Below are 20,819 nucleotides of genomic sequence, written 5' to 3'. Positions count from 1 at the left end.
GAAACTGAGGACCAGCTCCTGCCTTTCCCTGGGGGATCCACCTGTGCCAGGGCTATCCCTGCCTCTGGAAGTGTCCCTGGCAAGGGCAAAGGACAAACTCCTTTCCCTCAGAGCACAACTGTTGTTCCCCAACACCCTTTTACTCCTCTTTTTATAGCCCCCTGGTTCCCAACGAGACAATATAATTTTAGCAGGGCTGGATTATTTTTAACAGTGGCTGAGCTGCACATAAATCAAGGCAGACACAGAGACAAACGATTTCTGGGAATTAGGGAGCAGCTCCTTGGAAAGGCTCGTTGGTTATGTGTCACTGCCCCAAGGAGGACAGACAGCAGCACTGCCAGGGGTGGCTGAGCTCGGGATCTGTCCTGGTTTTTAGGGATAAAGCCCAGCCTTTGGACATGGATGTTGCTGGGCTGCCACACACCAGCTGTTTTCGTGGAATCCTGGAATGCTTTGGGTTGGAAGGACCTTAAAACCATCTCCTTCCAGTGTAAAGGTTATTGCTGAAAACTCCTTCAGCTCACGCCCAGCCCAGAGGTCCCACTTGCAGGGAGTCCCCTGGATGGGGCTGGGAGGGGTTGGAGGTTATTCCAGCTTGGAGAACCCCAGGGCAGGAGGTGCTGCCACACCCTGGAGCCAGAGCTCAGGCTCTGGAATAACCAGGATTGGGCATAAAGGAGGAGACCACAAAAATGACTGGAAAACAAAAAAGGTTCACTGGGAGAAAGTGTAAAGGGGGAAATACTGATGAAAAGGTGGGTGTATAGCACACATCCAGCAGTGGCTGTTCTCTCATTCCAGTCCATGTCTTAGGGGGCTCAATTCCTGCAAGGTGGAGTCACTGAGGATGGAAAAGCCCTCCAAGGTCACTGAGTCCCCCCTGTGCCCCATCCCCACCCTGTCCCCCAGCCCAGAGCACTGAGTGCCACGGCCAGTGGCTCCCAGGGAGCACAGAGGTTCCCAATCCCGAGGCCAGGCTGGAACAGCCGGAGCTGTGGGGTCGGAGCACAAGGGAGTGAAGCCCCCCCAGGGCCCAGAGCAAACAGGCTCCTGGGAATCAGCATTTTCCTGCCCCCCTGGAGCTCTCCTGGGGTCAGCAGCTCTCCCAGCCCCTTTTTATCCACACAGCACTTGGCAGGACGAGCTCAGCTAACCCAGCAGGCTGCTGGGCTTCCATCCTCAGAATGTGGAAGACCTGGGAGAAGATTGGGATGCCCTGGACTCTCATGCCTTGTCTCCCCCCTTTTCCACAGCAGGCCCTGGAGCAGCCCCAGTTGAGCTCCAGCTCTGCCCCAGCTCACCCTGTCTGTCATTCCAGGGCCATTCCTGCTCCTTATTCTCCTGCTGTTTGTTGCTCAGCAGAGCTGCAGCCCATTAATGCCAAGAACATCCAAGCAGCCCAGGGAACACAATCCAGAGCCATCCCCTCGTGCCAGCAGGAAACTCTGACGGAGCAGAGCTGGCAGGAGGATCCCACTGCACATCCAGCCTGGGGGGAGGAATTTGTTACCTCAAAAGGTAAACGTGGAGTCAGCTCTGGGCTCCTGCCTTGCCAAGGAGCCGAAGGATGAGGAAGAACAGCGAGATCCTTCCCTGGCTCCAGGCATCCACTGCCCCTCTGCTCTTCCAGTGGGGGATCCCCAGCCCTGGAGGTGCCCAGGGAAGGACAGGACGTGGCACTCAGTGCTCTGGGCTGGGGGACAAGGTGGGCATTGGTTTTAATGTCCCTCCCAGCCCAACCCATTCCAGGATTCCATGAAGAAGGGACAGACTCCAGCCCAGCCCTGACCACACTGCCACCTCCTCCCAGGGCTGGCAAGGATGAATCCTCCTCTCCAAGGTCTGTTTGCACTTGGGATTAACCTTTCTGAGGGGACAAAGTGGCTGCAGGAGGTGTTTGCTTTGGGCTCAAATCCTTTCGCCTCCACAAGCAGAAATTCCAGAGCAAAGCTCTTGGAAACACAGAGTGTGAAACCAAAACATGGAGCTGGGAAAGGGCTGGGAAAGAAACGCTTTGGCCTCCCAGCAGGGATAGAAAAAGGAGCATTTTGAGGGCAAATTCAGCAGCTCACCTTGCTACATTCTGAGGGTAAATCTTTTCCATGCAAAGTTCTGAGCATCAGTTCCTTGTGTCTCCCAGGTTTCCTCTGGAACACTTCCAATATGACTGACAGGATGATGGAATCCAAATCAAAGAGATAATGTTTGCTTGTCATTAATGGATCCATTATTTAATCAATTTGAATGCCAGAAATAAGAGCCTTGTTTAAGTTCATTATTTCTATTGGTTATCCCTATCTCTGTCCCTGTCCTCCCAGCAGGGAGGCAGCAGCAAAAGGCAGGAAGGTGGGTGGCAGCAGGAAAACACTGCCCAGGTTCGGGGGATCCCAAGGAAAGGAGTCATTCCCTGGCCCAGCCCCGGGGCAAAGCCTCTCCCTGCGGGCAGAGAGGGATCCAGTCCAGCCGGGATGGTTATCCCACACCATCTAGTGGCACTCGGCAGAGCTGCTTCCCTGCCATCCAGAGCCTGTGGAGCTCATGGAATCACTTAGACCTTGGATAAGACTCTACCTGCAGAGCTGCCTCCAGCCCTGGGAACAACAGCACAAGGACATGGAGCTGCTGGAGAGAGTCCAGAGGAGGCCACGGAGCTGCTCCCAGGGCTGAAGCCCCTCTGCTCTGGAGCCAGGCTGGGAGAGCTGGGGGGGTTCACCTGGAGAAGAGAAGGATCCAGGGAGACCTGAGAGCCCCTGGCAGGGCCTAAAGGGGCTCCAGGAGAGCTGGAGAGGGACTGGGGACAAGGGATGGAGGGCCAGGACACAGGGAATGGCTTCCCACTGCCAGAGGGCAGGGACAGATGGGATATTGGGAAGGAATTCCTGGCTGGGAGGGTGGGCAGGCCCTGGAATAGAATTCCCAGAGAAACTGTGACTGCCCCTGGATCCCTGGAAGTGTCCAAGGCCAGGCTGGACGGGGCTTGGAGCCACCTGGGCTGGTGGAAGGTGTCCCTGCCCATGGCAGGGGGTGGGACTGGATGGGCTTTAAGGTCCCTTTCCATCCCAAACCATTCTGGGACTCTAAAATTACCTTATAACAAGGCAACCACTCCAGTTGGACCCAACTGCCCCAAAAGCAGTTTGCAGAGCTGCAAACAAAGTTGGCCAAACAACACCTGGGGATCCAAGCACATTCCACCATTTCAGCTCCAGAATCATCCCCCAGAGTGCATCCCTTTGCACAGGACACAGGCAGGGGCTGTGGGGCTCCCTCAGCCACTGCCCTCAACAACCACAACAGGGTCTGGGAGAGCATTTGGAATAAAAGGATTTATTTGAACACGTTTGCAGGGACACACAGAGAAAGGTCTGAGCACAGATGTGAGGAAACCCCCCTGTCCCTCCCCTCCAGGGAGTTCCTCACTGGCACAATGGGGGGGCTGATGCCAAGTCCCCACTGCTCACCTCAGGATTCCTGTTCCTGTCAACACTGACACGTTTCAAGGGGCTGGTTTACACATTAAATACTCAGAGGTCATTCTTTCAAGGAGAAATTCATATTCCCAAGCTGTTGCTGGTTAGGATAAAACAGGGAATGGCCTAAAAACACCCTTAAAGTGCAGCACTGCAGCTAAATCCATAGCAGCCTTTGGGCCTCCTCAGAAGAGAGGCCCTGAAGGGAGGGAGAGTGACCAGGAGAGATGGATCTGGGAGTGTGGAATGGAAAAGCTGGGAAAATCTGCAAGGCAGAAGCCTTGTGGCACAAGGCTGTAAAGATACAGCTCCATACATGAGGCAGAAGGTGTTTGGAATTCCAGAGGCACGTTGGCAGAGCGGCCCTAAATCTATGGAAAATACACACATCCCTCTGGAGTTTCTTTGGGATCACAGGTATCACCCATGGAACCATTTCCCAGCACAGGCCACCCTAAAAACACCAGCCTGGAGTGAGGACAAAGCAGGGTCTGTGACATGGGACACTGGTAGCAGAGAATTCATCGGCCTGGGAAAATCCAGGAAAACTTCCAGCAGAAATTCAGGGCTTTCTTCGCCTAAAACGGGAAAGGAAAGAGCCACAAACAACTCTGAGAGTCCCCCCACAGCAGCTTTAGGAGCAGCCACCACCCAATTTCCCTGTTTTCGACACCTTTGGGCCTCACATCCCTCCTGTGCTACCAAATGCAACGTTTAACCGGAGAAAGCTCCAGAAACACCTGTATTTTACTTTTTTGGGGAACGTAAAGCAAAGCCTTGTTTCAATTATTTACAAGTTACAAGCCCAAGCTCCAAGCCCAATGCCCAGGAGAACTGGAGGGGTTACTACACCGTGCCAAGGCTGCAGCAAAGGCTCCCAGCAGCACGTCCTGCACAGTGGGGTGGCCCTGAGTTGGGCAGGGCACTCCCAGGGCACTGCCAGCACCACCTGCAAGAGGCCACAGCCCTTGTTGAGCCCATGCTGAGCCCATGCAAGCCCTGGGTTAACTAAACTGCCTTCACTTTAGGCAGGGAAGGGTTGGGTTACATGTGGGGCTCAAATGTTGGCCCCAGCCTTGGGGACTGGGGGATTATTTGGATTTGTGCAGGAAATGTGGTAACCCTGCAGTGACATGTGTGACTGCCACTGATGCCACCACGCCCCAGAACAGCCTGAGCTCTCCAGGGCTGTTCCATTCTCTAACAATTTGGAAAAGAGGGAAGTTCCCCCCAGCATGATTAGAGCCCGTGGTTCCTTAGCTGGGGGCCTCAGGAATCACACAGCTGGAATTTTTTTAGCCATGGTCAGGAACACCACTGGGAATGGTCCCCTCAGTTCCCTGCTCTCCAGGCCACACTGAACTGGAAACTTGGTAAATTGAAATGTCTCTAAAGATAAAACGAGTATTCTTTGCTGTATCAGTTTCTGCTAAAGGCTGCAGGGACAGGAGAGGGAATGCAGGGAGTTCTCCCTGCCATCCCTAACCCTATTCCAGTTGGGAATCCAAGCCTGAAGTGGGAAGGGCAGCGAGGTCAGGGAGAAAGAAAAGTTCCCTAATTTTAGGAGCTATCAGGAAAGGGAATGAGCCTCCCAGGAGCACTTACTTGGGCTGAGCATGGTGCTGATATCCAGGTCCAAGTGCTGATCCCGCCCTCATCTCCACTGCCACGGAACACTGGGAACACACACCAGTCAGGCTCTGCTGCTCCCACCACCCCCAGCTCAGCATCAGCCCAAATTCTCATCCAGGCTGTGGACTCCCCATCCCTGGAATGTTCCAGGCCAGGCTGGATAGGGCTTGTAGCAACCTGGGCTAGTGGAAGGTGTCCCAGCCCATGGACACCATCCCAGGGGGAACAGGATGAGCTTTAAGGTCCCTTCCAACCCAACCCATTCCAAATCCCATGACCACGAGATGTTCCCCTTTTCCCTTTTGTCTTACTCTGGTTTCCACATCAGTCCATTCCGAGTCTGCAGCCTCTCCAAGGGGGTCAGGCTGGGAAGGGGACGAGCGTCGCTTCCGCCTGGAACAGGAACGTGTGGGAAGAGCACAAAGACCTGTGACTGGGCAGATCCTGGTGCACAGGAGAGCACATTTCATACTGCCAAAATAAATCCTTGCCCTCAGCAGCAAACCAGCCTTAAAAGCACCTTCAGCATCCAGAGCCTCTAAGTTACATTCGTATGATTTCAGGCTGGAAGCAACGACTTCCCATTGGATGGCTGGGACCAGAAGTGGTTCCATGTGCAACTCCTGGAGTTCCACACCCCCAGAACCCAAAATGAAAGGCCCAACTCACCCCGTGGGAGATTCCTGCTTCAGGGTCTCGATGTCAGTGAACTGCACAGCCTGGCCACCACCCCTGGTTTTGAAAACATCCCCCTGGAACCCAGAGCAGAGACAAGGAACTGTCAGGTCAGCAGGGCAAGATTCACCTCATCCCCCAGCCCAGAGCCCTGAGTGCCATGGTCAGGCCTTCCTTGGACACCTCCAGGGATGGGGACTCCTCCACCTCCAACGCCTGACAGGAAGAAATCCTTCCTGAAATGCCCTTTCCAGGAAGGAAATCCTTCCTGAACTTCTGAAGGAAAATGGTGAGATCAACAAGCCTATCGTGGTTTATAGGAAGCAACAACAAAGCTCAAGGAGAGGACTTTCAGCCCCCTCAAATCCCAGTGTAAAGGAGTTCCAAACCAACTCTTAGTGGGTGGAGTCCAACATTCCCTTCCCCAGGCCTGCAGGACAAGCTGCCAGGAGGAGGTTTGGGCCGAGCTGCCGAGGAAGGAGCCGCCTCACCTTGATGAGTTTGGTCTCGATCTCGCCGTCGGAGGCCAGCTCCTGGTGTGTCAGCATGTACTTGTCGCACTTGGCCAGGGCCTTCTCGCTGGCCGTGGCCACGGTGATGGCGTGGGGCACGTGGGGCTGCAGCACCGTCTCCGTGGGCACGTTGGAGGGGGGTTTGTGGTCCACCCAGCGCTCCCCGGCCGAGCGCGAGCGGCGGTGCCGGAGCCGCACGGGAGGCGCGTTCTGGAGAGAGGCAGGAAAAGTCATCACAGGGGGAACCCGCAGCTCTGTGCCCAAAGTGCCCTCGGGTTGTACCCTGGAAGGCTCCAAGAGCCTGGCAGGAAGTTATAATGGAATGTTCTGTGCAATTCCTATTTCTTAGGAATTTTAGCGTTGTCGCATCCCACATTTATTAAAGTTTCCTCGAGGAGGAAATCTATGTTTGGCAATCTCCTCCCAAATTTCCATCACCAGCTGGTCAAAGGAGGGCCTTGTCCCACTCTGTCCACACTGGGACAGCTCCCCAGGGAAGTGGGCACAGCTCCAAACCTGCCAGAGCTCCAGGAGCGTTTGGATTACACTCCCAGGCACAGGGTGGGATTGTTGGGATCCTATGCCGGGCCTGGAGTTGGACTGGATGATCCTGATGGATCCCCTCCAACTCAGGATATTCTAGGATTTATGAATATCTTAACCAACCAGAAAAGAGGAATTTGTGTCTCCATGGATTCATTCATGATCTCAAATGTAATTTGGAGGTAGCAAAGCAAGCAAATCCATCCTCACTATGGATTCCCAACACCTCTGAAGGATGCAAGGGGATGGATTTCCAACACCTCTGAAGGATGCAAGGGGATGGATTTCCAACACCTCTGAAGGATGCAAGGGGATGGATTCCCAACACCTCTGAAGGATGCAAGAGGATGGATTCCCAACACCTCTGAAGGATGCAAGGCCTCCCAGCACTTCTGGGTACACGGAGCACAGGAAACATTCCCTGTGCTACTGCTCTGAACTGAGCTGTTGGAAATCCATGGGAATGGCAGAAGCTCATCTACTGCATTTCAGGAACATGAGAATTGTTGGCAGATGCTCGGGAAAATCAGAACAAGATCTTGGAATGGCCTTTTGAAAGAGGATTTGCAGAGTCTGTTCCATTTACACGGTAATTTTGGAGGCCTCCCAATCCTTACACAACCATGGATGCAAATCCCACCTGCTGTATTTTCAGATGAGCAACCACCACACAGTCTTTGACTGTGCCCCACACAGATAAACCTCTTACAGGTCTAAAGCACCTCTTAAAACTTAAACATATACAGGGAAATGTGGCTTTCAGCAAAAATCTTCCATTAAAACAAATACAAATAAATGAAGAATTGGAATAATTTGGGAGAAGTTTGGGAACGCTCTCAGAAATGAATGATGCCATGATAAACTTGTACAGCTCTCTCAGATTTACCTGAGCCACAGTGACAGTGCCATGAGCTGCCACCACTGATAAGCATTGCCAGGCAGCAGTTTGGGGGAAATCCCTGTAATCAGAGCCCCCCCATGGAAATGAGGGAAGAGTCTTGTAAGAGAGTCCAACTGGAGTCACAGGTGGGATGTTTATCCAAGCACTATTTCCAGACCACCTTAAACTGCCCAGACAGGCCTTGGCAAATGCAGGAGGATGGACTGGAGGAGACAGACACAAGGGAAAGCACAGGGACACTCAGAGCTCGAGGCAGGGCCTGGCCAGGCCAGACTAAACACACCTTCAAGTTCTGAGGAGGATCTAAACCCCAAGAGGTCCGAGTGAGCAGCCAGGCTCAGTCTGGGAACAGCCCATCCCGGGAGAAACACAGCCAGGGCAAAGCTCTACTCTACGTTAGGAATGCTCAAGGGAGGAGAACTTTAAGCCAGACTAAGCCACTCTAGGTTGAGCTTTGGAAGGAGCAGCACTAACCCTGCAGCAGTGATCCTCTTCTATCTCTAGCTCCTCTCTATGCCTGGGCACCTCAAGGACTCCAGTCCAGCACATCCCTCGCCTTCTGTGGGAGCTGTTACAGCCTCTACTCGGCTCTGGCTCTTGTTTAGTCCTGGCATAAGAAGTGCTCTGCTTGTGTGAAGGGGTTTTCTGCTCCCACTCCAGGACACAGGAGGCCACAGAAATGCTGCTACAGGAGTTAGAACGTCTGGGCCCCTGCGGGGGGCTGGCGAGGCGCTGGCTGTGCCCCCCCTGAGCAAAGGGACTAGAGCTCTGCAGAGAAGGGGAGAGGAGTTAGTGAACACAAACACACACAGTGGAACTCATACAGCAATGAACAGGGAATCCTGACAATGTGCAGAGGGAAAACTCAGCTGGATGAGTGCAGTGTTGCAGTGACAGCAGACTCAGGTGTTCTCTCAGTGGAGCAGCAGTAGGAGGTGGGAGCACAAGTGAACAAGGGACACAAGGAATGCAAAGGCAGTTTCAGCTACTCACAATTCTGTGCCTGGGAACTACTTTTTAACCTGCACTTCATCCTTAAAATATGCTTTTCCCTACATCAGTCAGTGTCTGGAGGTGACTTACAGGCACTGGGGGAGGAGACAGTGACCTCTGCACAGCCTTCTCTCGGTCCCTCTCCCTCGAGGGCCTCTCTGGCTTCTCCTTGGGCTCAGTGACAATGGCCTTCAGCTGCTTCAGCTTCTCATCCTTCACCCAGAGCTTGTTCTGCATCTCCAGCTGCTTTGCTGCCACACGACGCTCCTGCAAGGACAAGGCAGGGAAAGCATCAAGTACCTCACAGGAAAACATGGAATCACTGGGGTTGGAAAAGACCTCCAAGGCCATCGAGTCCAACCTGTGACTGATCCCCACCAGTCCAGTTGTTCCTTGGACACCTCCAGGGGTGGGGACTCCACCACCTCCCTGGGCAGCCCCTTCCAGTGCCTGACAGCCCTTTCCAGGAAGAAATTCCTCCTGATGTCCAACCTGAGCCTCCCCTGGCACAGCTTGAGGCCTCTTGTCCTCTCCTCCTGTCCCTTGTTCCCTGGGAGCAGAGCCTGACTCCCCCTGGCTCCCCCCTCCTGTCAGGAGGTTGCAGAGCCAGAAGGTCCCCCCTTAAAAGTTCCCCCAGGTTAAACTGTGCTGGGATTTTGCAGGGAATTCTCTATGGAATGAATATCTTCCCCACTGAGACACAAGCTATTGGAAATAACGCCTTGTCAGTGTAAAGACAGACTTTCCAGATTATAAAGCAACACCACATTTAACACCATAATTATCTGCTTTCCTAAATTACAGCAGATGGGAACACGCCCAATTAGAGTTCCATCAATGATCCTCAAGTAGCAAAAGTTAATTCCTCAGCTTTCCTTTCCTTATTGCTTGTCCAGAGCAGAGCTGAGCAAGAGAACTTCCACAAGGAAAAAGGGGAAATTCTGACACTTCTACAAGAGAACCACTCCCTAAGAGTGGCCCAAGCCCAAAGGAAGAGGTTCCAGCTACTGGAATGTGCACACACTACATCTCTAGAAGTGAAGTGGATGCAGCAGAGCACTTACACACTCCTTCTCCCATTTCATGGTGGTCTCTGCCACCATCCCCTGCAGCCTGGCCTCCAACCTCCTCTTGTCCGACGCCTGACGCTGCAGCTTCTGGCTCTTGCTTTCCAGTTCCTGCTGAAGATTCCTCTTGTCCTCCTCATAAATTGTGGCAGTTTTCTCCAAAATGTCAATCTGCAGGAAGACAGGAAGGATTTCAATACACTTCTTAGGAACACAACCATCTAAGCCCTGAATTGCCAGTTATATGACCGTAAATATACATTTTAAATTACACATTGCCCATCTTCACATACTAAAAAGGGCAAAAAAGTGTTCAGTGAAGTTCCCCACAAAATCCTTTTTATCTTGTTTCCAATATCCAGCAACTTCTGATGTCACAGGACTTGCCAAGGGGTACATAAAAAATGTGGTTTGTGCTTGAAAATGCCCAACCTGACCTTGTATTCCAAGGTTTTAATCTTCTTCTCCAGACGTTCCAGCTCCGTTCTCTGCCCTGCTATTATTTTCTCCTTCTCAGACAGTTTTCCTTGGATATAGTGTTCCTTGGATACGACACTGGAGTCAAACTCCTGCAGCATTGTTTTAAAGGCAAGCACTGGAAGAGAATGGAGACATTTCCCCTTCTCACCTGATCTCCACAACACCCAAAGCACTTCTGCTTTTCTCCTGCCAACTTAAAGCCACCAGCTCTTTAATGACCTCAAAAAAAGGGGGAAATGATCAATCCAGACAAGATAATTATTTTCTGTTGGTGTAGAAGGGAGCCTGGAGGAGTAACAAGGGCACCAAAAATCAAGCTCTGCCTGATGTTCAAACTCTTACCATTTTTGGCAAACTCCTCTGACAGCATCTGCCTCATTTTCTGGCGCTGCTCCAGGGCCTCGATGAGCTTGGGAAGGGTTTGATCATCGTTGATGTCCAAGAGCTCACACGAGGGCAACGGGGGGAAGCTCTGCAAAAGCATTTCTGCCACGGATTGCTCTTCTGTTTCTGCAGCATTTAAAGGCAAGAAAGAAAGTCTGTCAGCAAGTTACAGGACAGGAAGATTCCAATGGATAACACACGCACAGAGCATTCACTCCACAGGATCATGGGAACAATTAAGGAGAGCTATAGGTTTTCAGAAGAGCTGACAGTGCTGAGTGAAGATTTAATGTGTCATTCTCAATTCATTGCTTTACAAAACCTCCAGGCAACTCTGGATTTCTAAAGCAGGCCCTAAACATGTAGAAACATCAAAGTATCATCCTCAGCACAATTTGCTTCCAGGAGCTTCAATACTGGGACCATGGAGTCATCCCCAATAACAAAGGATTCGTTCAGACTCACACAGGGACTGTGTTTGGACTGCAGGCAGTGAGGAAGGAGCAGCTCCCACTGCACAGAGAGCTCCCAGCCAACAGGTCACTGAAGCTCCTTTTGCACTTTCCAGGCTCAAATAATTTGTTTTAAAACAGCTTGTAACTCCTAACACAAAACTGTGCTGTAACCATGGAATCATGGAATGGTTTGGGTTGGAAGGGATCTTAAAGATGACCCAGTCCCACCCCCTGTCATGGGCAGGGACACCTTCCACTAGCCCAGGTTGCTCCAAGCCCCGTCCAGCCTGGCCTTGGACACTTCCAGGGATCCAGGGGCAGCCACAGCTTCTCTGGGTAACCTGTGCCAGGGCCTCAACCACCCTCACAGGGAAGGATTTCTCCCCAATATCCCATCTAACCCTGTCCTGTGTCTGTGGGAAGCCATTCCCTGTTGTCCTGCCTCTCCATCCCTTGTTCCCAGTCCCTCTCCAGCTCTCCTGGAGCCCCTTTAGGCCCTGGAAGGGGCTCTCAGCTCTCCCTGGAGCCTTCTCTCCTCCAGGTGAACCCCTCCCAGCCTGCCCCCTCTCTGCAGTACTCACCCCCCCCGAGGGGGCCGCCCCTCATCTCCAGTTTCCTGGCCAGCTCCTCGCGGAAGGCCTGGTTGCGGAAGCGCCGGCCGGGGGTGAGCCCGCACAGGGGTCTGTCCACGGGCCTGGCCACCTCCACCTCCTGGGTCATCTCTGCAAAGCGCATCACCTGCTGCAGGGACGGGAGAGAGCCACACAACACCTCAGAGGGGCACTCAAAGGGGGGTCAGGCAATGAAATACGAGAGGACACGACCCAGCTCTAATCTCGAGTGGTTCCCCACTTGGGATTCTGATGTGGAGCACCCCAAAGCCTTCCCAGGAACACCCCCAGAGCTCCAGTCCCGAGGAACCATGAACCCTTGGGCAGACAGCTCAGATTCCTCTAAGTGCTGCCATAGCAGGGATTAAGCACCTAAATATGGCTCTCTGGAATTCTCTAAATAAGTAAAACCTTTCCTTCTTCACAAGCATGTAGCAGTTGTAATTTTAAGAGGAAAAATAAGATTTTACCCTACAAAACTATAACAAAAAAATATAATTCCTTTTATCTATTCAAGCACAAGAATTGAGTGGGAAATGTGAAGAAAGGAGCAGGAGGGACTGCAGTAAGTTGTGCAGGGGGGTTACCAGGCTCTCCTCATAGTCCTCAGCTTTGGGGTTGACACACACGATCATCCGGACCTTCCCTTCTCCATCAAAATAGTTCTTGAAGAGATGAGTCAGTTTGGAATCTCTGTATGGAACCATCTGAAAATCAAGCACAGGAAGGATTTAGCAAGTTTTCAGCACTCCAGGTCTTCCTCAAAGGACAGGATGATGGGATGAGGGTTCCACACCTTGTTTGTCCCGTACAACTGGTTTTCCCGCAGAACTTCGATGCAGGTTCTCAACGTCATCAGTGACTGGTTGATGTTACCTTAAAAAAAACCCAAAGGCAGAGCAAAAAACTCCATAAGCAGCCACTTGGATCAGGTTCCCAAATTATTTAACAGTTTCTTGAAGGATAAATTGCCTGCCTTCCGTTCTGTTTGTTCCAGATAACTGCTCCAATTAACTGAAGGAGCAGAAGAAGTGCTACTGAAAACCTGTGGTTTCCAAACCAGAGGGTTTCAGGTCATCAAATCAGATAATTGATCATCATAACAGAGCACTTCAGTTCTCCCTGGGATGTCTCTACCAGGAGACAAGACTAATGGCAGCATAATTAGCAGAGTAATCACCAGGGTGCCTAAAGGTGGTTCCCACCTGCTTCTCGCAGCCTGTTCCCCTCGGCTTTTGTCCTGTTGGTTCTCTCACTTCCAGCCAGATCCACCAAGGACAGCTGGCTCAGAGTGATCTGTTCCTTCTCCTGCCACAGGAAACAAAGGATAATCACCTCCATATTCCTTCTGAAGGGGTGGGGGGAACACCCCACCCCCCAAAACAGCATGAACACTTCAAAATAATACACGTTGAGCCCTTAAATAAGGTCAGGGGGTGTTTTTACAGCCCAAGGCCTGGGCACCACCAGCTTTGCTTGGGAAGTTTAGCAGCTCCCTTGTGTCCTGGCCCACAGGATGGGTATAACAACTGCCCTCATCCAAATCCTCCACATTTTACATTCCTAACAAAGGAAAAGGTGAAACCCAAAGGAATCAGCAGCTCCACCCTCCATGTGCGAGTTGGACTCACTGATCCTCGTGGGTCCTTCCCAACTCAGCAGAGCCTGTGATTTTAAGGCCTTATTTTCAGCACAAAAAGGAGATTAATTCTGTCCCCTGGAAATTCAAGACACAGGAACCATTTCCAAGGTTCAGCACCTTTCCCAAGCTCCCCCCCCCCGAGTTCTCCTGGGCTCAGCTGCTCCGAGCTCACCTGCAGGACGTTGTCTCCGTCGGCATCCAGCGGGGCCTGAGCCAGTTTGATGATGAAGACGCTGTGGGAGCGGCTGGACTCGCGGTTCAGCTGCGTGTTGGCAATGCGCCGCTTCTTCTGACCTGCAGGGCAGCACACAGCCCACAGAACAGGGGGTTGGGAAACACAGTTCCCACCTGGCAAAGCCAGCTCTGCTCTCAGCACCACAGCGGGAAGGACTTCTCAGCTGCCAAAGGAACGGCCTTAGGGGGAAGGAGGGAAGGGTTCCGTGGGATATTGGGAAGGAATTCTTTACTGGAAGGGTGGTGGGGTACAGGTGCCCAGGTGAGGCACAGGTGCCCAGGGAGCTTGTGGGTTCCACATTCTTGGGAGTGCTCAAAGCCAGGGTGGACAGGGCTTGGAGCAACCCGGTCTAGTTGGGAGGTTGTGGACTCCACATTCCCAGAAGTGTCCAAGGCCAGGCTGGATGGGACTTAGAGCAGCCTGGTCTAGTGGAAGGTGTCCAGCTGGAACTGGACAATATTTAAGCTCCTTCCAACCCAAACCATTCCAGGATTCTGTGACCTGCACCCAATTCTGGAAGATTTACCTCTCCAAAACACCTCAAAAGCTTCCTCTGTGGACTTCACCTCCACCTCCGTGCAGCCCGTGACGTACATGTTGTGGTTCTGGTCCTCCCGAAGCATTTTGGACTGGGGAGGTCTTTGGGACAAGGAGGAAATAAAACAAACAGACAAAAAAAAAAAAAAATTAGAACAGTTTTCTGTACATCATTGGCATGCAAGTTGTGTTCAAGTGCAAAATTCAGAGTGACTACGTGGATTATCTGCACAGAGGATGGAAGAGGAAACACAAGGACACACACCCAGCCCAGATTAGTGACACTTCAGCTACTGCTTTAATTGAGCAGCTACATTTAATTGCAATTTCTGCTGGGAATCATTGCTTTGGTGGCAGCTACTGCTTTTCTACATGCACACAGAAGCAAGGGGGCTTTGACAGCACTCAGTATTTGCTAGTAAAGCAAGAAGAGACAGGGAATCAGTCTATTTTCTGCTTCTACTGAAGGAAAGTGGCACTTTTTGAGATGGCAATAATAGGCTGTGCACATACATAAAGTCTCCATTTCGCACAGGGGTGTTGCAATTGTTCCACCTACCGAAAAAACAGGGGTAAAAACATTAAGTCATTCAAGTTTGTGCCTAAAATCTCTCCACATATAACACACTGCAGCTTCCAGAAAGAGAAACAAGCCAAGAGTCTTCCTAGGCTGGTTTTTGGGCAGAAGCACAACACTAAACCAATGTCATTGTTTCCAAAGCCTTCACAGACATTCAAATCCTTTTCAGCCCAGTGCCCTGGAGACAGCTCTTGATGTCTGAGAGACACAGCCTGCTTTGCTCGAGCTGGTCTTTGTAAATCAGCCAACTCTTTAATTAACACATGTGCTGATGGGCTACTTGAATGGCTTTAGAATTTAAATAAATGTATTCAAAGGCCAATTTGCAGATATTTTTTTCCTGCTGGTGTCAAGATTTACCAATTTTAGACGTCAGCCAAGTCTGCACACCTTTGCAGAAATATCCATCATTTCAATTAGGAGACAATTCACTGCTGGTTTTTGGGAATTACTGCCATCAGGTGAAATCTTATGCAAATGTGAATTAACTACGGAGCAACAAAGCAGCATTTCTCACCCAAGACACTGTTTCCAGGGGAAAAAAGGTCAGCTGTGGAATGCCTTGCTCCAAGCTGCAGTCACCTGCTAGAATTGTGCTCAGAAGACAGGACTAGATTTGGGATCTCAGTGGGACACCAAATTAAATATTTAAATATCCATCTCCCACTGTAACAGGGAAGGGAGCACCAAGTCACAACAAGCATCAGTACTTGGCACACTGAAATATTCCTGTCTGGACTCCTTTGCCATCACCTTTCCACGGGATTTTCTAAGGATTCTTGTGACTTGAGCCAGACTCACCAAGACTAAAACCACAAAGAGCTGGTGGAGCTCCTGCAAAAGCCAGGAATAGCAGGATTCCCAAACTCACTTGGGTTTGATGGGCTCGAAGGGAGCCTCCTCCAGGAGGTCGTAGATGTAGTTGTTGTAGATCTCGATGTAGGACACAAAGACACTGTAGACATTGTCCTCATCCACCTCCTCCACCTTGCAGTGCTCCTGCACGTTGATCATGTCGGCAAACTCGGGGTCCAGGTGGCGCCTGTGGACACAGGGAGTGAGGTGGGAGCCCCTGGAGCTGGGCAGGCACATCTGAGCACTGGGGCATGGAAATGCTCCAGAGCTGCCAAAATACTGGGATTCCTGGGCTGGCCTGGGCAGGCCCAGCAGCTGGACTGTGGTGAGCCTTGGGAGGGCCCCTTCCAGCTCAGGATATTGGGTGATTCTAGGAAAACATCTCCAAGTTGAACTTCACAGTGTTCCTGCTCAAAGTCACAGCATTGAGCTCATGAAAATAAACTTCTCTTGCCTGATTCTGTCTTCTAATCTAAATAATTATGTAATTGCTTCAATGAAATACACTCACTTCCCATTAATATTTTATTAATCAATAGGAATATTATTAGGAATATATTATTTAATATATTAAATTAATACTTAGGAATACATTAATAATATCATTAACATTATTACTGTTATGAATCAATAAATAATTACTAATTAAATAATGATATTAATAATTAATATTATTAATTAATAGGAATATTAAGCAATAGGAGTTGGAACATGATGATCTTTAAGATCCCTTCCAACCCAAACCATCCCAGGGTTCTAGGATTTTTCTTTCCTTTCTCCAAGGGAAGGATAAAAACCTCCAGACAAGTTAAAACCAGACTAAAGGAATAACATTTATAGTAACTAAATTCCCTCTGAGTGTTCCAACAGTCACTTACTTCCCAGATGGAGTTTTTGGGACAGGCAGGGCATCTCTCCTCTGCCGCTCTAACAGAGCATCAACCTCACTCTGAACATCCACCCCGTTCTTGTCATCCAGCTTAAAAACCTGCCAGGAAGGTTGGACAATTAAAAAAAAAATAATTAAGGTGTTGACCAACAAAACTAATTATTTGATCAAGCTGGCAACTGATGAGTTTGAATTAATTCCATGCCCCTCACTAGCACTCAGCCTGCCAAGTGGATCTGGCAGAAAACAGGTATTTCCAAAATAACAAGATTGCATAAATGCTCCCAAGGAAGAGGCTTCCAGGAGTCTTTAAGTACATTTAGATACTAAAAATCCACAGAAGTTTGCCCACGAGAAAAGCCTCACATCTCTGTGAATTGGTCTGTGCTCTGGTCTAGCTGACAAAGGTGTTCAGTCCAAGGCTGGACTCCTGATCTTGGAGGTCTTTTCCATCCTCAATGATTCTGTGATTATGGATAAGGTTTCCTGAGGCTTTTGGATCTCGTGGCTAAATCTCACTCCATAACTCAGAAAGCTTCCTCTTTTTTCTTGTTTTTAAATCAAGGAATGAAGAGCAGTTGAAGGACAGGCAGACCACACATCTTCACCAGATGTCCATCCCAGCCCCCTCCCTGGCCCTGCTGCTCAAACCTCGAGGGGGTGGGTTGGTTTGGGTTGGTTTCTCAGTCACAGACCTATTCTGCAGACAGCCCTTTTCTGGGGCTTTGGGGCTGTCACACAGCAGGGGGGAGGATTCAGGGTGAAGCCACTCACGAATCTCTTGGCCTGGAAGGGCCCGATGCTGTTGAAGATCATGTCCAGGCAGCGAGGGAGGAGCCCTCCATCCCCAGGAGATCCCGTCATGGTGTGGGTCTTCCCACTGCCTGTCACTCCATAGGTGAAGAGGAGACCTGGGAAAGGTGTGGAATCAAATGGATTTGGGGAAAAAAAAAACAATGTCTCTCTTTGGAGAGTCAGGGATTCCAGCCCCCCAGCAGTGTTTGCAGCTCTCCCTGATCAGCACAGCTGGAATTATCCACTGTCCTCTCTGGGACAGGGCACTTGGAAGCCAAAAATGGGGCATTACTGAGGAGTCTGACACACAGCAGGCACTGTGGTATCTCTGTGAGGGTGGGCAGGCCCTGGCACAGGTTGCCCAGAGAAGCTGTGGCTGCCCCTGGATCCCTGGAAGTGTCCAAGGCCAGGTTGGATGGGGCTTGGAGCCACCTGGGCTAGTGGGAGGTGTCCCTGCCCGTGGCAGGGGTGGGACTGGATGGGTTTTGAGGTCCCTTCCAACCCAAATCATTCCAGGATTCTGTGCCCACACCAAACCCAGGAGATCAAACCCCACAAACCCCACAAACTGATTTCTGCAGTCACTCCTTAGGTGGACAATCCATCCCTTCCCACAGAGAAAAAAAGCTTCTCCTGTTCATCTTGCACTAAAATCTTAGACCTTGACACACCTAACATGCAAATCATCACAAAAATAAATAGGTTTAGACATGAGAGCTTCCAAGGATGTTGTGTGAGGAGCTGAGCCACAATTCCAAAGCAGACAAGATGTACCTTTTTACCTTGAGAAGACAAGAAACCTCGAGAGCCACGAAACCATGGCCAGGAGGGTGGCAGAGGAGTGGCACAGGCCAGCAGTTGCTCACCATTTTTGCCCCGGATCAGATCTTCCACCAGAGGTTTGGCCACCACGTCAAAGAGCTCCTTCTGAACCCCAAGGGTGCCAAACACTTCCTTAAAGGAATACTGGGTCTGCCAAGAGAGGAGACACGGCCTGAACCTTCAGCTTCCGTGGCCAGGAGTCCATTGCTTCCCAACATCCAGGGGTTACACCTTAGGACATCCCCACAGCTCAGCAGAACGATTAAACTCGGCTTTAGGACCAAGCCAGGGTTTGAACATGGGTCGCTCATTTTTCCATCAAAACACTTTCTCAGGTAAATATCTGAATTTTAAGTTTTTGAGCAAAGGTTTATCAAACTTTTAATTAACCTTTGCCTCCTTCATTTAAGCCTTAAGAGATCACTTTATACCTTTCTTATAAGAACTTGCCAGGCTACTCTACATCCCACCCAACATTCCTGCCCAGAGAAGCTGTGTATTCTCCATCCCTGGAAGTGTCCAAGGCCAGGTTGGATGGGATTTGGAACAACCTGGGCTAGTGGAAGGTGTCCCTGCCCATGGCAGGGGGTGGCACTGGCTGAGCTTTAAGATCCCTTCCCACCCAAACCATTCCAGAATGCCACAAAAATTCTATTATTTTTTCTTTTCTTAAAAACTCCATGGCTTTGTCTCATTTGGTATTCCAGCACTGTTTTGGGATACTCCAGTTAATCCTTTCACTACCACAACACCTTCAGTCCTACAGTGCTCTGGCTCCTCATTCTGTACCATCTGTACAGAGCACAGACTATATATAAGTATATATAATATCTATTATATGCTTATAAATATAATTGTGTGTGGTTGAGTTTAGAGCTGCTTTCTTTCAATTAGTCCTGCATGAAAAAAAATCCTTTAAGCAGCACAAGCATTCCTCAGGTTGGCTTTAGTTCCTTGCACCCTGCAGAAGCCTCTTCCTCGGTGGAGAATATATTTTATGGCTAAGGAAGTGGTGCAGTTTTGCTCTGGATGGGTTTGAAAAAGGGGGAAAAAAAAAATTCCGATTTTGCCCTCTGCAAGAGCCCCACAAGCCAGGGGGAAATCCTGGGTGGGACACCTTCCACTGTGGCAGGTTGCTCCCAGCCCAGCCCGGCCTTGGACACTCGCAGGGGTGGGGCCGGCAGTTTGTCCGGGCACATTCCCGGCTGGAATGCGGTCCCCCCGCGTGGTTACCTCTCGGTACTCGCCGTTGCGGAACACCCGGTACCCCTCGGGCGGGTGGATCTGCACCGTGGTCTCGTTGATCACCTCGATACAACACTCCTGGTCCGCGCGGCTCAGCGGCCGCACCCGGCAGTAAACCTGGGCAGAGGGAGGGAGGGAGGGGAGAGGGAGGAGGAGAGGGAGGGAGGGAGGAGGGAGGGATGGTCAGCGGGGCCAAGCCGAGTCCCGTCCCACAGCCCTACACCCCCACCGCCACACACTCACCCCCACCGGGTCCTTCAGCGTCGGGTTCGTGGGCTTCTTCGGCCGCCGAGGCGTCTTGGCCCTACTGAGGGAGAGGGAGGGGACGGGAACGGTGAGGGGGGAGAACCGGGACAGGGGGGAGAGAACCGGGAACGGGGGGGAAACCGGGAGAATGGAGGAGAACGGGGTGCAGGGAAACCGGGACGAGGGGAAAGAACCGGGAGGGAGGGAGAGAACCGGGGGTGGGGAAGGACCCGGGACGGGAACGGGGGGGACCCTGAGGGGAATGGAGGGATCCCGAGTGGCGGCCACACCCCGAGGGGACCCATCCCGTGGCAGCCCCACCCCGCCCCGCGCCCCCGGCGCGCCGGCAAGGGGCTGTGGAGGGCCTTACGCCGCCTTCATGTTGCGGTGTCTCCGCCGATGTCGCGACAGGGCCCGGGGGTCGCGATCGGGGCCGCGCCGGGTCCGAGCCGCGGCCGCGCGCCCGCCGCGTTCAAATCCAGCCAATCAGCGCGCACGGCCGCGTCCTACGTCATCGCGCACCGCGTTGCCATGGCGGCGCCGAGGGGCGCGGCCCTGAGCGCGGGCGCCCCCTGCTGGTCACGAAGAGAGGGAGGGGAGGGCCGCGGGTTCGAGTCCCGGCCCCGCCGGATCGCGGGGCTGTGTCCGGCCTTGGATTTATTTGTCTCCTTTTTTATCTCCTTAGTTCTCAGGAAAAGGGGTGTCATCCAGTCAGTTCGTAGTGCCAGGGCTCCCCTGTGGCCACGCCTGGAGGTGAATCAGTCAATCAGTGAATTCCTGAGTGAAACCAATGAGTGAATTCCCAAATTAAATCAGTCAATCAGTTCATTCCCGAATTAAATCAGTAAATCAGTTCATTCCCGAATTAAATCAGTAAATCGGTTCATTCCTGAATTAAATCAGTAAATCAGTTAATTCCTGAATTAAATCAGTCAATCAATTAATTCCCGAATTAAATCAGTCACTCAGTTAATTCCCAAATTAAATCAGTCACTCAGTTAATTCCCCACCTGAAATGATCCACAGGGGGGAAATGAAGGTTCCAATGTGCTGTTGTGACGTGTAAAAAACACGGTGGAACAAGCTTATGAAAGCCCAAACTTCCTGACGGGGAACTGTGGAAATTGGGGTGGAGGATGAAGTAACTCGGGGTTAAACCCTCAGCAAAGGCTTCCAGGGGGTTGAACTCGATTTTTTATAAACCACAGACTCACAGCTTTAGTGCAAATTAAATATAACAAGTGAGT

At 51.3% G+C, this 20,819-nt stretch overlaps 1 protein-coding gene and 1 long non-coding RNA gene across 3 annotated transcripts in view; both read right to left on the bottom strand.

Annotated features, from left to right (window-relative positions):
* Positions 1-20,819, bottom strand: part of LOC127475287 (uncharacterized) — a 94,807-nt gene that overhangs the window by 63,457 nt on the left and 10,531 nt on the right. The gene's annotated exons all lie outside the window — the stretch shown is intronic.
* On the bottom strand, positions 3,320-20,043 carry KIF23 (kinesin family member 23). 2 transcript variants are annotated; one of them, XM_051796869.1, is made up of 24 exons: positions 19,943-20,032; positions 19,570-19,630; positions 19,315-19,443; positions 18,126-18,231; positions 17,239-17,375; positions 16,454-16,563; positions 15,592-15,762; positions 14,654-14,695; positions 14,130-14,242; positions 13,541-13,662; positions 12,932-13,034; positions 12,523-12,602; positions 12,314-12,433; positions 11,697-11,856; positions 10,619-10,786; positions 10,234-10,391; positions 9,794-9,967; positions 8,820-8,996; positions 8,211-8,504; positions 6,272-6,502; positions 5,775-5,857; positions 5,417-5,498; positions 5,079-5,149; positions 3,320-4,051 (listed from the first exon to the last, which is right to left on the bottom strand). In XM_051796869.1, exons 1-24 carry the CDS (start codon positions 19,951-19,953, stop codon positions 4,036-4,038), a joined length of 2,919 nt encoding a protein of 972 aa, XP_051652829.1. In that variant the 5' UTR covers positions 19,954-20,032; the 3' UTR covers positions 3,320-4,035. The 2 variants fall into 2 exon arrangements, with proteins under 2 accessions (XP_051652829.1, XP_051652828.1); XM_051796868.1 differs by lacking the exon at positions 14,654-14,695 and having other exon boundaries at positions 19,570-19,633; positions 19,943-20,043.

Source organism: Manacus candei, unplaced genomic scaffold, assembly GCF_025592945.1.
Source record: "Manacus candei isolate 608988 ecotype Guabito, Panama unplaced genomic scaffold, ASM2559294v1 h1tg000046l, whole genome shotgun sequence".
NCBI lineage: Eukaryota > Metazoa > Chordata > Aves > Passeriformes > Pipridae > Manacus > Manacus candei.
Note: the sequence above shows the minus strand (reverse complement) of the source record. Positions and strands in the feature narration are given on the sequence as shown.